The 16,718-nt window shown below is 44.1% G+C and overlaps 1 protein-coding gene across 1 annotated transcript in view; it reads left to right on the top strand.

Moving 5' to 3' along the window:
* Positions 1–13,121, top strand: part of neo1a (neogenin 1a) — a 109,006-nt gene extending 95,885 nt beyond the window's left edge. The window contains exons 17-27 of the mRNA XM_038986297.1: positions 915–1,053; positions 1,915–2,022; positions 2,515–2,709; positions 3,483–3,551; positions 4,607–4,745; positions 5,930–6,168; positions 6,474–6,566; positions 7,082–7,252; positions 8,219–8,497; positions 9,823–9,953; positions 10,735–13,121. Of these exons, the coding sequence (XP_038842225.1) occupies positions 915–1,053; positions 1,915–2,022; positions 2,515–2,709; positions 3,483–3,551; positions 4,607–4,745; positions 5,930–6,168; positions 6,474–6,566; positions 7,082–7,252; positions 8,219–8,497; positions 9,823–9,953; positions 10,735–10,884 (1,713 nt within the window). The 3' untranslated portion in view covers positions 10,885–13,121. The remainder of the gene's footprint in view (positions 1–914; positions 1,054–1,914; positions 2,023–2,514; positions 2,710–3,482; positions 3,552–4,606; positions 4,746–5,929; positions 6,169–6,473; positions 6,567–7,081; positions 7,253–8,218; positions 8,498–9,822; positions 9,954–10,734) is intronic.
* Positions 13,122–16,718: the final 3,597 nt, after the last annotated feature.

Genomic DNA, 16,718 nt, shown 5'->3' with positions numbered 1-16,718 from the left:
AGTTTATATTCGGGACAAAAATGTAATTACTTTGCTACATTTCTTGCAGCATTACTTTAGTGCATTGTTGCAAACAGGATACATGTTTTGGAATATTTGTATTTTGTGAAGGCTTCCTTCTTTTCACTCTGTTATTTAGGTTAGTAGTGTGGAGTACCTACAACGTTGTTGATCCATCCTCAGTTTTCTCCTATCACAGCCATTAAAACTCTGTTACTGTTTTAAAGTCACCATTGTCATGGTGAAATCCCTGAGCTGTTTCCTTCCTCTCCGGCAACTGAGTTAGGAAGGACGCCTGTATCTTTGTAGTGACTGTGTGTGTTGATACACGATCCAAAGTGTAATTAATAACTTCACCATGCTCCCTGGTCTTTGTGGTTGAATCTGTGTTTGAAATTCACTGCCGACCTGAGGGACCTTACAGATAATTGTATGTGTGAGGTACAGAGATGAGGTAGTCATTAAAAAAATCATGTTAGACACTATTACTGCACACAGTGAGTCCTTTCAACTTATGTGACTTAAGCACATTTGACTCCTAAACTTATTTAGGCTTTACATAACAAAGAAATTGAATACTTAGACTTTCAAGCTTTCAGCTTTTCATTTAATGAATTTGTACTTTGACATTATGGGGTGGAAACACTCTGGTGTGTTAGGCCAGTGACAAAACATCTCAATGTAATCCATTTTAAATTCAGGCTATAACAACAAAATGTGGAGCAGGTCCAGGGGTGTGAATACTTTGTGAAGGCCCTGTATTATTCATGGCTGTTTATGTTAAAGATGCATGGAGCACTCTGATTCTGTTGGTCTTGAGGTCTGTACCTTCCTTTGTGAACAGTTTTTCTGTGTGTACCGTGCGTACGCCTGCGTGTGTGTGTGCGCGCCTGCGTGTGTGTGTGTGTTTTCAGACGGCCAACACCACCAACCTGAGCCACATGGTGACAGGCCTGAAGCCCAACACGCTCTATGAGTTCTCTGTCATGGTGACCAAGGGCCGGAGGACCAGCACCTGGAGCATGACGGCCCAGGGAACCACCTTTGAGACCAGTAAGAGCACACATACACAGTATACCGAGTGTACACACACACACACACACACACACACACACACACACACACACACACACACACACACACACACACACACACACACATATGAAAGCATCTTCAGTGAAGTTTTTTTTTTTTTAACATGACTACACAGAATATCCTGGTTCTGTCAAAGCTGATTGTAGTGGGCGTTTGTCATTGACTGCTTTTCTCTGACATGCAGCAGGTCTGCTAGTGATTAGAGCATTGGGCCAGTAACCTATAGGTTGCTAGTTCGTGTCCCAGAGGCAAAAAAACCTGCAAATCTGCCCTTGAGCAAGGCACTTACCCGTAATTGCTCCCGGGTCGCCGTCATTAATGTCTGATCCCATGCCGTGACCCCACTCTCTGAGGGTGTCTCAGGGGGAGTGGGATATGCAAAAACACTTTTCCATTTCACCATACACTGGTACAGGTTACATACACTGGTACGGGTTACACACACTGGTACGGGTTACACACACTGGTACGGGTTACACACACTGGTACGGGTTACACACACTGGTACGGGTTACACACACTGGTACGGGTTACACACACTGGTACGGGTTACACACACTGGTACGGGTTACACACACTGGTACGGGTTACACACACTGGTACGGGTTACACACACTGGTACGGGTTACACACACTGGTACGGGTTACACACACTGGTACGGGTTACACACACTGGTACGGGTTACACACACTGGTACGGGTTACACACACTGGTACGGGTTACACACACTGGTGGCTTTGATGGCTTTGATGTCAAAGCCAAGCGTTCCCTCATTAATGGCCTTGTTCCCATACTGACTTTCTGTTTGACTTTCACAGTTCCCAGCTCGTCCCCCAAAGATGTGACTGTGGTGAGCAAGGAGCTGAAACCACGTACCATCATAGTCAACTGGCAGCCCCCCTCAGAGGCCAATGGAAAAATCACAGGTGAGACCACACACTGTGTTATCAGGTTTATTCAGAGTCAGAGAAACAAGTTGTCTGAAACAGTTCTCTAACCTTCTCCTCTCCCCCATCTACCTTTTCTCTATCTCCTCTCCTCCGATCTCTCGCTCCTTTCCACCCATCTCTCTCTCGCTCCTTTCCACCCATCTCTCTCTCGCTCCTTTCCACCCATCTCTCTCTCACTCCTTTCCACCCATCTCTCTCTCGCTCCTTTCCACCCATCTCTCTCTCTCGCTCCTTTCCACCCATCTCTCTCTCGCTCCTTTCCACCCATCTCTCTCTCGCTCCTTTCCACCCATCTCTCTCTCTCGCTCCTTTCCACCCATCTCTCTCTCTCTCGCTCCTTTCCACCCATCTCTCTCTCTCGCTCCTTTCCACCCATCTCTCTCTCTCGCTCCTTTCCACCCATCTCTCTCTCTCGCTCCTTTCCACCCATCTCTCTCTACCATCTCTCTCCCCCTATCGCTCCACTAGGCTACATAATCTACTACAGTACTGATGTGAATGCGGAGGTGCATGACTGGGTGATAGAGCCGGTGGTGGGCAACAGGTTGACCCACCAGATCCAGGAGCTGACTCTGGACACCACCTACTACTTCAAGATCCAGGCCCGTAACTCCAAGGGCATGGGCCCAATGTCAGAGGCCGTACACTTCCGCACCCCCAAGAGTAAGTGAGGGGGAAATCCCTGGAGGTTGATAGGCTCTGAAAGGTTGAACATTGGGATGATTGTATTAAATGTTCTTATTGGTTGAGTTATTTATATGTGTTATGATGCGCTGAATGGTCAAGATTCAAATAATTATCTTAGCTTCTCTTCACTGTAGCTGGCTGCATTCTCAATCCCTTTTCTATAGACGCTGGTAAAGAACATACCATTCTGTTGGGCCGAGCCTGCCCTCTCTCTCTCGCGATCTCTCTTTCTTTCACTCTGTCCTTCTTTCTCTCTCAATCTCTCCTAATCTCTCTCCCTCTCCCTTTCTCTCTCCTTTATTGGTGCTCACACCTGCTTGCCTACCCCTCCAATGCTGCACCATTTACCCCTCTCTCTCTACCCCTCTCTCTCTCCACCTCTCTCTACCTCTACCCCTCTCTCTACCCCTCTCTCTCTCTACCTCTCTCTCTACCCCTCTCTCTCCCCTTCTCCCACTGCTCTCCTTAACTCCTCTAACCAGTGTTTGCTTTGTATTTTCTCTCCCTGGCTACTGTCTCCTTTGGCCTGTTTAGCTGAATCCTCTGACAAAATGGCTAATGACCAAGGTAATTCCCTCTTCCCTTCCATTCACTTCTTCTCAATGATGACTGATTGACTGTGCAGATTGTGTTCTTTTTCCTCACTCACGTGCCTAAAGCCCTTCATCTGCGTTCTGGTCAGGTGAAATAAGTCAGGTAGTATTTAATTAACTGGGTGTAATAACTGGTGGTTTTGTCTCCTCTCTCAGCCTCCAATTTGCCAGTTAAACCAGGAAGTAACCAACCACCTCTTGACCATGGCTTTGGGTCTCCACACGGTAATGGCCTTTTCAGGTCACCATTGTCCATTCTGATTTGATCGACTCAATTGGCTGCAGTGTGGGTCCATTTCATTCCACCTCCATAAATGGATGTTAGTGTGAATAGGCCTTTGTTCAGTTCCTGTTCCATGGTCCATTGGATTCATTTCTGGACCGAAGCTGAAATGGAATTGACACCAATTCTGCATTGAGCACTAATGTCTTTCTCAGCTAAGATAGTGTGCAGGAACTGAGCAAACCCCTATTCACATAAGTAACACTTTATTTGGATAGTTCTAAGTAGATGGTTTGTAGATGTTTAATAACTGTAAACATCTGAACTAACGCTTATCCTAACCCTAAAATAACCTTTACCTTAACCCTAACCCTAAACTTAACCTTTACCTTAACCCTAACCCTAAACTTAACCCTTACCCTAAACTTAACCTTAAACTTCACCTTAACCTTTACCCTAGCCCTAAGCTTAACCTTTACCTTAACCCTTGCCCTAAACTTAACCCTTACCCTAACCTTTACCTTAACCCTTACCCTAGCCCTAAACTTAACCTTTACCTTAACCCTTACCCTAAACTTAACCCTTACCCTAACCCTAAACTTAACCTTTACATTAACCCTTACCCTAAACGTAACCCTTACCCTAACCTTAACCTTTACCTTAACCCTTACCCTAAACTTTACCTTTACCTTAACCCTAAACTTAACCCTTACCCTAACATTTACATAACCCTCACTCTAACCTTAGCAAGCAGTTGCTTATCAACAGATAGTTTGTTGATAGTGTGACCAGCTGTGGAGCATCTATATGGGAATATCCAAATAAAGTGGGACGGAAGTAATTCATGAGATTTAATCTAACCCAAACCCCTTATACAAGTCTCCTATTGGTCTGAAATATTAGTCATCATTCTAAAAGAAGTGTAATGGGAAATTAATGAATGAACACACAAACAAATGAATTGTTAAATACGCTAATTGATCTCCAATGAGGACATTAATTCTTATGTGGATAAATAGGATTTTCTTTCTCACCTCTCTGGTCCATTTTGTTCCAGGAAAACCAGGAATTACAGGAAGTGCGGACAACCACATCCTGGTCATCGTCGTGATCATCTCTGTGGGAGCGTTCACCATCATTGTGGTGGTTGTGGGGGCCTTCCTCTGCACACGACGCACCACCTCCCACCAGAAAAAGTGAGCTGGTCTGCCGCAGCAATAATGTCTCTTAGGTCACTAATGTCCCAGCCAATAGCAGACCAACAACACAGGGTTATAACACACACACAGAACATCTGAGATGAGCAGGAATGTCTCCTTTCCTTTTTCCACCTACCTTTCCTTCTGTCATCTTTCACTTTCCTTTCCCTACAACTTCATTTTATTTACTTTTCAACCGACACCACCCCCCCCCCCCCCCTTTATTACTGGTGGCCAGTAATAAACTGGTCCTGAACATCTCTAAAACTAAGAGCATTGTATTTGGTACAAATCATTCCCTAAGTTCTAGACCTCAGCTGAATCTGGTAATTTAATGGTGTGGCTGTTGAACAAGTTGAGGAGACTAAATTACTTGGCGTTACCTTAGATTGTAAACTGTCATGGTCAAAACATATAGATTCAATGGTTGTAAAGATGGGGAGAGGTCTGTCCGTAATAAAGAGATGCTCTGCTTTTTTGACACCACACTCCAAAAAGCAAGTTCTGCAGGCTCTAGTTTTGTCTAATCTTGATTATTGTCCAGTCGTGTGGTCCAGTGCTGCAAGGAAAGACCTAGTTAAGCTGCAGCTGGCCCAGAACAGAGCGGCATGTTTTGCTCTTCATTGTAATCAGAGAGCTGATATAAATACTATGCATGCCAGTCTCTTGGCTAATAGTTTTTATAAGAAACATTAATGTGTTGGAAATCCCAAATTGTTTGCATAGTCAACTTACACACAGCTCTGACACACACACTTACCCCACCAGACATGCCACCAGGGGTCTTTTCATAGTCCCCAAATCCAGAACAAATTGAAGAAAGCGTACAGTATTATATAGAGCCCGTATTGCATGGAACTCCCTTCCATCTCAGATTGCTCAAATAAACAGCAAACCTGGTTTCGAAAAACAGATAAATCAATACCTCACGGCAAAATAACGCTCCCCTATTAGACCTAGATAGCTTGTGTGTATGCATTGATATGTAGGCTACGTGTGCCTTTAAAAAAAATGTATGTAGTTCTGTCCTTGTCTTAGTGTTCTGTATTATGTCATTATGTTTCTGATTTTGTGTGGACCACAGGAAGAGTAGCTGCTGCTTTTGCAACAGTTAACGGAGATCCACCTCCCCCTTTTTAACCGACATCTCAACCCCCTTTTTCCTCTTCTCTACCTCATAGGAAGCGGGCGGCCTCCAAGTCGTCCAACAGCTCCCACAAGTACAAGGGCAACTCCAAGGACCTGAAGCCTCCAGACCTATGGATCCACCACGAGCGGCTGGAGCTCAAGCCCATTGACAAGTCCCCCGAGCCCAACCCGGTGATGACTGACACCCCCATCCCCCGCACCTCGCAGGACATCAACCCCGTGGACCCCAGCCTGGACAACAGCCTGCTGCAGAGACGGAACTCCTACCGAGGTCAGATTGATGTAGTCAGTTTGGGGATTCCTTTGTCTGTGTTTTGAAGAGGCAATGTCTTTGTCGTTGTCATGCTAAACATTTCCTGCTTTTCATACATTTAACATTTCATACATTGTGTTTAGAGGGAAGAATCACCACTAACCAAACACAGCCTCACGACTGAGTCACAGGTTTCTCTCAGGAGCCAGATTACCAAATCCTTCGATTGTTCCTGTCAATCCAAGAACAATTAGTTAAATTTTCAGACGTTCTTCATTCAGAGTCACTACCAATAGTGATCAAGGAAAAACTCTGACTTGCAGGCCACGAATCAGAAGACAGCATATCTGCACTGGCAGGGCGCCGGGGGATGCGGCCTAAAATGATGATGCCCTTCGATACGCAGCCCCCCCAGCGTAAGTGTGTGTGTGTGTGTGTGTGTCCGCGCCTTGTGAATGTGTGTGTGTTTGGGATCTGTGCTCTCACCGGTCAATACACTGAGGTCAATAGACTATTTACCACTCAGACTATCGTACTGTTCAGCTGAAAGGAAAATAATATGCTGGTTTCTCCCTCCCGTGATAATGCACTACAGTCAATAGACTGAGAGCACTACAGTCAACATGTGGTTCTATAGGATCTGTTTCTATATTTTAGCTTTCATCTCATTTCAGTTTAACACATTCATGGCTACCAAATGACGCTGCCAATTCAAATGTACATCAGACGCACTCTGTGGAGTTATTGTATACGTGTGTATGGTTAAATACTACTGCTCTATGGTGTCACTATGAACCTGGTGTGTGTGTGGGTGTGCTTGCACGAGCGCAAGCATGTGTGTGTATTTGAACAGCACTGCTTCCCCACCCCTTCGTCAGCGCGGCTGGTTAAATGTTGTTGTCTCTGTGTGTGTGTGTGTGTCCATTCACAGCCGTGATTAGCGCTCACCCCATCCATTCCCTTGATAACCATCACCACCATTATCACACGGGCAGCCTGGCATCCCCGACACGCAGCTACCTCCATCACCACCAGGGCAGTGCCCACCTACGCCCACACGCCTGCGCCACCCCCATCTCCTATCTAGACATGGGCTCCACAGGTGAGAGACCGCTGCCACCCGCAGGATGGAGGAGGGATTACAAGCGGGCAGCGCCAAGGGCCCACCTGGTCGTTCTGTTTGTCTTTCTGGCCTGATTTTGAGGAAGAACACAGGAGCATTATCTTTCATCTTCATGTCCATCCTCTTATCTGTGGGTCCACTGTGGGGCTGTCACATCCTCTTATCTGTGGGGCCACTGTGGGGCTGTCACATCCTCTTATCTGTGGGGCCACTGTGGGGCTGTCACATCCTCTTATCTGTGGGGCCACTGTGGGGCTGTCACATCCTCTTATCTGTAGGTCCACTGTGGGGCTGTCACATCCTCTTATCTGTGGGTCCACTGTGGGGCTGTCACATCCTCTTATCTGTGGGTCCACTGTGGGGCTGTCACATCCTCTTATCTGTGGGTCCACTGTGGGGCTGTCACATCCTCTTATCTGTAGGTCCACTGTGGGGCTGTCACATCCTCTTATCTGTAGGTCCACTGTGGGGCTGTCACATCCTCTTATCTGTGGGTCCACTGTGGGGCTGTCACATCCTCTTATCTGTAGGTCCACTGTGGGGCTGTCACATCCTCTTATCTGTGGGTCCACTGTGGGGCTGTCACATCCTCTTATCTGTGGAGCGGTCTCATTTAATTGTTCTTGTGGCCTTGTCCACTATTCACTCGCCCATACTCATTAGTGTGTGACTTGCCTAGTTAAATAAAGGTAAAACGAATAGAAAATAATAGTAATTTATAATACATGAAACCAGTCATGACACCTTTGAGTGTTGCAGAACCAAACAACCTTGATAACACATTTATTCCATATTTTCCACCAAACTCATCAGGCTTCATCCTGACGTTGATACTAACGCCTCTTATTTATGGACACTACCACTCTAGAACCCAGGCTATACACATACTGTATCAAACACACCATCCACTGACCTGTCCCCCCCACACTCCTTTTGTGACTGCAGAGTCGGTGAGGAACACCCCCAGCACAGAGCCCCTCCCGCCCCAGGCCCAGCCCCCCTGCCAAGCCGAGCACCAGCACCCGGACCCCGAGGGCAGCTACCAAGGCTCCACGGCCACCGACGATGAGCCCAGCGCCAGCGGCAGCTACTGCAGCGCCGGCCAGCCCCCCACCGCCCACGTGCGACCCACTCACCCCCTCAAGAGCTTTGCCGTGCCCGCCAACCCCGCCGCCATCTTCGAGTCGCCCGCCCTGCCCAGCACGCCGCTGCTTACTCAGACTGGTGAGGAGCGCACATACACATACATACACGCATGCAAACATGTACACACATATATATACACAATACACACCATGCATTAGGACAGGCGTATGTACACATACAGATAACTGCCAAAATAAAGGAAACACCAACATAGTGTCTTGAAAGGGCGTTGGGACACCAAGAACCACCAGAACAGCTTCAATGCACCTTGACATAGATTTTACAAGTGTCTGGAACTCTATTGGAGGGATGTGAAACCTTCTTCTTCTTTTATTTTTATTTCACCCCTTTTTTTCTCCCCAATTTCGTGGTATCCAATGGGTAGTAGTTACAGTCTTGTCTCATCGCTGCAACTCCCATACGGACTCGGGAGAGGCGAAGGTCGAGAGCCACGCGCCCTCGAAACACAACCCAACCTAGCCGCACTGCTTCTTGACACAACGCACATCCAACCCGGAAGCCAGCCGCACCAATGTGTCGGAGGAAACACCTTACACCTGGTGACCGTGTCAGCGTGCACTGCTCCCGGCCCGCCACAGGAGTCGCGCGATGGGACAAGGACATCCCTGCCGGCCAAACCCTCCCCTAACCCGGATGACGCTGGGCCAATTGTGCGTTGCCCCATGGACCTCCCGGTCGCGGCCGGCTGCGACAGAGCCTGGGCTCTAACCCAGAATCTCCGGTGGCACAGCTAACACTGTGATGCAGTGCCTTAGACCACTGCGCCACCCGGGAGGCGTGACACCGTTCTTCCACTAGAAATTCAATAGTTTGGTGTTTTGTTGATGGTGGAAAACACTGTCAGGTGCCGCTCCAGAATCTCCCATAAGTGTTGGATTGGGTTGAGATCTGGTGACTGACACACACACACACACACACACACTCTATGCTCCTTTGAGACACCTGTTTCAGAGTGAGATCTCTTCTTCCATCCTTGGTAGCCAAAATAACGGGCAACTGGTCATTTGTAGACACCCTAAGAATGATGGGATGTTAATTGCTTAATTAACTCAGGAACCACACCTGTGTGGAAGCACCTGCTTTCAATATACAGTACTTTGTATCCCTCATTTACTCAAGTGTTTCCTTTATTTGGGCAGTTACCTGTACATGTGTTTTACACTCCCAAACTGCAGATGAACATACACTGTTGGTAGAGCTTCTTGAGAAAGGAAAGGAAACACATGTAAAGAAGGTGACTTGTGATTCCCTCTAACTATCAATCCCTTTGGAACTGTGTCTGTCCTGCCTGTCCTGTCTGTCTGTGTCTCTCTGTCTATCTCTGTGTCTCTCTCTCTCTCTGTCTATCTCTGTGTCTCTCTTTCTCTCTGTCTGTATCTCAGGGCCCCAGCTCCACTCAGTAAAGACAGCCTCCATCGGCACCCTGGGCAGGGTGCGCCCCCCCATGCCAGTCACGGTGCCCGGTGCGCCAGATGTGCCCGAGACCAGCAAGATGCTGGAGGATGTAGACAGTGTGAGTACTGCTCCCCCCAGGTCTTCGTGTAGAAAGGCTACAACATGCCAATGTCTGATTATGACTGTTAAATCAGCTGGCATATCATGCAATGTTGGTTCTTATTGTAGTTTGTACACACTTTAAATACAGGAAGAACACATGTCACTATGAATTACTATGTCATGTTTGGGTAAAAACCTGGTCATAGATCAATCAAGCCCATTGAACTAGTGAATACGTTCCTAGAGTATGTCATGTTTCTTTTTGGACACAATCCTAAATGACATTGACATGGATTTTAATCACATTTCTGTTTCCTTTCTCTCTTTATTCTTTGCAACTTGTTGCCTCCCTCACTGTTTTATGGTGTTAATGTTGGCTGCTTGTGATCATTGATGTTATTGCATTCAATTTCTAATAATTCCTCTAAACCCATTGGGATGGTTTTGCCCATGATAATTCCTCTAAACCCATTGGGATGGTTTTTCCCATGATAATTCCCCTTAACCCATTGGAATGGTTTTGCCCATGATAATTCCCCTTAACCCATTGGGATGGTTTTGCCCATGATAATTCCCCTTAACCCATTGGAATGGTTTTGCACATACATTGATGTCTTGCCCCCTTTCAATGCCTTAACATATTGGTTGGCTGTTGATGCTGCTTTGTTTGTCTTGGATTTGGCTTCATGCTGCAGTCCCATTGACCAATTCCCCACCCCACCCACCCTTTATTTTGTAAACCTCATTACTCCCACCCCCTCCAAAAACAAACTGACCCTCTCCTCTCCCTTCCCCAGGTCCTTGCCTCCCTCCCCTCCTGTTCCTCCCTTGCTCCCCGCAGTAACCCTGTTCCTTTCCCTCAGAGCTACGAGCCTGATGAGTTGACAGAGGAGATGGCCCACCTAGAGGACCTGATGAAGGACCTGAACGCTATAACCACAGCCTGAGAACCACACGCCCACTCACCACGCTGCTCACACACACATACAGGCAGACACACACACACACACAAATCCAGGTAGTGACACACACAGGCAGGAACACACACACTGCCAGCCCTCAGAAAACTGGGAGCCCGATGCCCGGATACTAAATGGATACCGTCAATGGATCCTACACACCCCACTCAAGACAAACAAAAAATCTAAACTGAAACTTTTCAACTTTTGGCTTACCTTGCTCAGTCTCAGGAAGGAGATGGCCATTTAAAAAAAACGACAGTTCACCTTTTTATGAAGAAACATTCTCAGAGACGATATCTAACATTGGTCGCTTTCAACCAGAAGATTGTGAATTTTCTCAGCAAAAAACTGGAATGCATTAGAAGGTTGCTCTCATACTTTGATTGCCGGGGAGACCGCTCCTATGGTTGCCGGGGAGACCGCTCCTATGGTTGCCGGGGAGACCGCTCCGACAGACATCATATTGTGATTCCAAGTCAAGAGGAAGAGTCAAATATGCCGGTATTTCATGTTGGTGCTCACGAAACACAATCTAAACACAGTGTTTGTTTAATTAGTGTCACTTATCTCTGCGTTTTTGTATATCTATTGCCCTGTTTCAGTGAAGTGAACTTTGGACAACAGTCCCCTCCATTTCCATTAAAGCGGTCATTTTATAGCTATCATTTTGATCCAATGACGTCTGTTTTCCCTACTCTGTGTTATATATTGTGCCAAGTCTCTTATTATTCTCTAATATGCCATGTATTTTTTTACATATCCGTATAGATATGTAAATATGTTTTTAAAAAACGGCCTCATTCTATTCCCCCCCAGCCTAGCCAATCATTTCATTTTATTTGGGAGGAGAGTGACAGAATAGACCCTCAAACGCTCGCTTTTCATATCTTGTGGGGAGATGCCTTGCGTGTTAGTACATTACATTTGAATGGGTTCTTGCGTTCTCTGGCATTGTCGCCCCTTTGTACATTGAAATGTTCAGTCTTTTTTTGTTTATGGGAGCTCCGTTTCAAAAAGCCTTACGAAACGTGTCCGTACGTTTACATTGGAGATGACTGTGCCCTCTGTGGACGTTTTCCAGTTACACTGTGATCCCTCTGACACGCAGCGTCACCACTCTCAGGCCAGGCTGGCCTTGGAGTGCCAAGTAGTAGGGCTTGTTAGCTGGTGACCCTTCAGAACCATCTGTGGGACATGAACCCTCCAGAGGCTGCTGGACTCGGAGTGCCTCACCCCGCAATCACACATCCTACCCAGTCAGTCGTTTCAATGGAATGGCAATATATCATATGAAAGTGCTATGAAATGGATGTCTTGTTTCCAAGAGCCAATATTTGGTTGAAGAGGTCTGTTTTTTGCTCTTTATCTCTCTCTGTCATGTGAAAACCAGGTTTTTCAATCAAGGATAAGTGTTTACTGTTATCTGAGGTCTCTTAAAGAAATACTGCTTCATCGCTCTTTTTAAATGCTACTTGCAACGATGTTGGCCTATTGAATGGGACTCCCAGATTCAGATTTTTTTTTACATGTAGTTTGTTTTGTATGAAGAAAAAATGAACTTGTTCTGTACACAATTCCAATGTAAAAAGAAAAAAATTAAATATGATAATGTAAGAAGCTAGTTTTTCATCTGCCCTCTTACCCAAAGAAATGTAATTGCAATCGTAGTTACATGCTCTACTTTTGTGAATACCATGTTTCTCATAATGTACATCGTCATGAATGTCAATATAAGTGTAAGAGATTTTACTTATGGATACAAAAGGAACATGTCAAAAATAAAAAAAGGACTGTAGGAAAAAAATGACAGGACGCTAACCCGTTGGGAATAACCTATTAAGTTGTAGACAGTCAAGCCTGTATTGCACTTTTTCACAATTTTTGAAAACAAAACAAAATTTCTTCCATATCTTGTGTTATAAATATAAAAGCGATGTTTCTGTAACGTAGTGTCCTAGGTTAGCAGCAGGCAGCTGGTCTTGTTTTAATGGTCATTTGCTTTTGAGATATGAAATTGAGCGGCAGGTTTTACTGTGCTGCTGATGAGGTATTCTGTTGCTTGTTTCTGTACAGAGATCTCTTTGCTTTCTGTAGAATATTCTGTGGCTTTTTTTTTTTTAAATCAAAATGTTTGACAAAGTTATTTTTTTTTTTTATTGGTGCTCTTATACATTGTGTATCCAACTATTATGAATACTAACAAAGTTGAAGTTTCTACTTGTCTGTTTTGTCATGTATGTCGTATTTTCTTGGTTGTGTGTGTTTGTCGTACATGCGTGTGTGTGTGGGCGTCAATCTATTTCTCCATGAGACTTTTTAATGGGTGACTTACTGCCTGCCCTCATAGACTAGGTGTAACATAGTAAATGTAAATCCGGGACACTCAAATGAGTATATGTTACGTTTGTATGGAAACACAAGACAGGTGGTTACTTATGGTAAAAACAAAAGGAGGGTGGATGGATGGGGGTTATAACGTCTAGGATTTACATACAGAAAAATAGGAAATGCTCTAGGATCAGGTTGATGTACACACCCTGCCTTACTTATTCTCTATATTACTCACTGTAGCTCTGCTTAATACCAGTAACCAGTCATTGATCTGTTGGCACAGGCAACACTTTCATACACTGAGAGAGTCAACCATATATAGGCTGGGGTGTGATTGTCAATGGAGGTAGGAGACCTGAGGACACATTGCCACTTTGATCAAAGAGACGCTAGACGTGTTCACTTAGCCTGGTCCTAGATCGGAAAATACGCTTAGCAATGTCTTTGCAGCCACTGTCAAGCCAAACTTTCCTTTTTAAAAATGAACCAAATAAAGAAAGCATCATTAACTTGTCAAGCCAGCCAAATGAGGTTAATACCTTTTACATGTACCAAGCCAGCCAAATGAGGTTAATAGCTTTAACATGTACCAAGCCAGCCAAATGAGGTTAATACCTTTTACATGAACCATGTCAGCCAAATGAGGTTAATACCTTTTACATGAACCATGTCAGTCAAATGAGGTTAATACCTTTTACATGAACCAAGCCAGCCAAATGAGGTTAATACCTTTTACATGAACCATGTCAGCCAAATGATGTTAATACCTTTTACATGAACCATGTCAGCCAAATGAGGTTAATACCTTTTACATGAACCAAGCAAGCCAAATGAGGTTTTAATAACTTTTACATGAACCATGTCAGCCAAATGAGGTTAATACCTTTTACATGAACCAAGCAAGCCAAATGAGGTTAATACCTTTTACATGAACCAAGCCAGCCAAATGAGGTTAATACCTTTTACATGAACCAAGCCAGCCAAATGAGGTTAATACCTTTTACATGAACCATGTCAGCCAAATGAGGTTAATACCTTTTACATGAACCATGTCAGCCAAATGAGGTTAATACCTTTTACATGAACCAAGCCAGCCAAATGAGGTTAATACCTTTTACATGAACCATGTCAGCCAAATGAGGTTAATACCTTTTACATGAACCATGTCAGCCAAATGAGGTTAATACCTTTTACATGAACCATGTCAGCCAAATGAGGTTAATACCTTTTACATGAACCATGTCAGCCAAATGAGGTTAATACCTTTTACATGAACCATGTAAGCCAAATGAGGTTAATACCTTTTACATGAACCATATCAGCCAAATGAGGTTAATACCTTTTACATGAACCATGTCAGCCAAATGAGGTTAATACCTTTTACATGAACCAACCCAGCCAAATGAGGTTAATACCTTTTACATGAACCATGTCAGCCAAATGAGGTTAATACCTTTTACATGAACCATGTCAGCCAAATGAGGTTAATACCTTTTACATGAACCAAGCCAGCCAAATGAGGTTAATACCTTTTACATGAACCATGTCAGCCAAATGAGGTTAATACCTTTTACATGAACCAAGCCAGCCAAATGAGGTTAATACCTTTTACATGAACCATGTCAGCCAAATGAGGTTAATACCTTTTACATGAACCAAGCCAGCCAAATGAGGTTAATACCTTTTACATGAACCATGTCAGCCAAATGAGGTTAATACCTTTTACATGAACCATGTCAGCCAAATGAGGTTAATACCTTTTACATGAACCAAGCCAGCCAAATGAGGTTAATACCTTTTACATGAACCATGTCAGCCAAATGAGGTTAATACCTTTTACATGAACCATGTCAGCCAAATGAGGTTAATACCTTTTACATGAACCATGTCAGCCAAATGAGGTTAATACCTTTTACAAGAACCATGTCAGCCAAATGAGGTTAATACCTTTTACATGAACCATGTCAGCCAAATGAGGTTAATACCTTTTACATGAACCAAGCAAGCCAAATGAGGTTAATACCTTTTACATGAACCAAGCCAGCCAAATGAGGTTAATACCTTTTACATGAACCAAGCCAGCCAAATGAGGTTAATACCTTTTACATGAACCATGTCAGCCAAATGAGGTTAATACCTTTTACATGAACCATGTCAGCCAAATGAGGTTAATACCTTTTACATGAACCAAGCCAGCCAAATGAGGTTAATACCTTTTACATGAACCATGTCAGCCAAATGAGGTTAATACCTTTTACATGAACCATGTCAGCCAAATGAGGTTAATACCTTTTACATGAACCATGTCAGCCAAATGAGGTTAATACCTTTTACATGAACCATGTCAGCCAAATGAGGTTAATACCTTTTACATGAACCATGTAAGCCAAATGAGGTTAATACCTTTTACATGAACCATATCAGCCAAATGAGGTTAATACCTTTTACATGAACCATATCAGCCAAATGAGGTTAATACCTTTTACATGAACCATGTCAGCCAAATGAGGTTAATACCTTTTACATGAACCATGTCAGCCAAATGAGGTTAATACCTTTTACATGAACCAAGCCAGCCAAATGAGGTTAATACCTTTTACATGAACCATGTCAGCCAAATGAGGTTAATACCTTTTACATGAACCAAGCCAGCCAAATGAGGTTAATACCTTTTACATGAACCATGTCAGCCAAATGAGGTTAATACCTTTTACATGAACCATGTCAGCCAAATGAGGTTAATACCTTTTACATGAACCAAGCCAGCCAAATGAGGTTAATACCTTTTACATGAACCATGTCAGCCAAATGAGGTTAATACCTTTTACATGAACCATGTCAGCCAAATGAGGTTAATACCTTTTACATGAACCATGTCAGCCAAATGAGGTTAATACCTTTTACAAGAACCATGTCAGCCAAATGAGGTTAATACCTTTTACATGAACCATGTCAGCCAAATGAGGTTAATACCTTTTACATGAACCATGTCAGCCAAATGAGGTTAATACCTTTAACATGAACCAAGCCAGCCAAATGAGGCTAATACTTTTTACATTTTAAATTAACCAAGCCAATGGAATAAGTGAGATGCATGCAGGTAAAAAGATGTGCACATTTATGGGGCTGAAGAACAGTATCGGAACTAACCAGTGACTCTCTGCAGTAAATCCAGATCTCTGTGAAGCTCAGTGACAACATTGTAAGTGTTAATGGGTAGGAGAGTGAAGGAGGACTGTCAGGACCGAAAATACTCAAGTCAAAGAGACAGAGAAAGGACAAAGCTCTTGAGTCTATACTGGCGTGTGGGGGGTTTTGTTGTTGAATGACGTCACTTGTGGTGACTTTTTAAAGCATATTCTATGCAAATTAATGAAAATTAAATTGTTCTCTTCCTTTGAAACTCATCTGAAAACCGAGGACAGTTAAGTTTGATCTATTGATCTTAACTTCACCAGGCAATTCTATATTAACCCCTAAAATTATTT

The sequence above is a fragment of the Salvelinus namaycush genome, unplaced genomic scaffold, assembly GCF_016432855.1.
Source record: "Salvelinus namaycush isolate Seneca unplaced genomic scaffold, SaNama_1.0 Scaffold449, whole genome shotgun sequence".
Taxonomy (NCBI): Eukaryota; Metazoa; Chordata; class Actinopteri; order Salmoniformes; family Salmonidae; genus Salvelinus; species Salvelinus namaycush.
The sequence above is the reverse complement of the archived record's forward strand: the minus strand, read 5'-3'. Positions and strand labels throughout refer to the sequence as shown.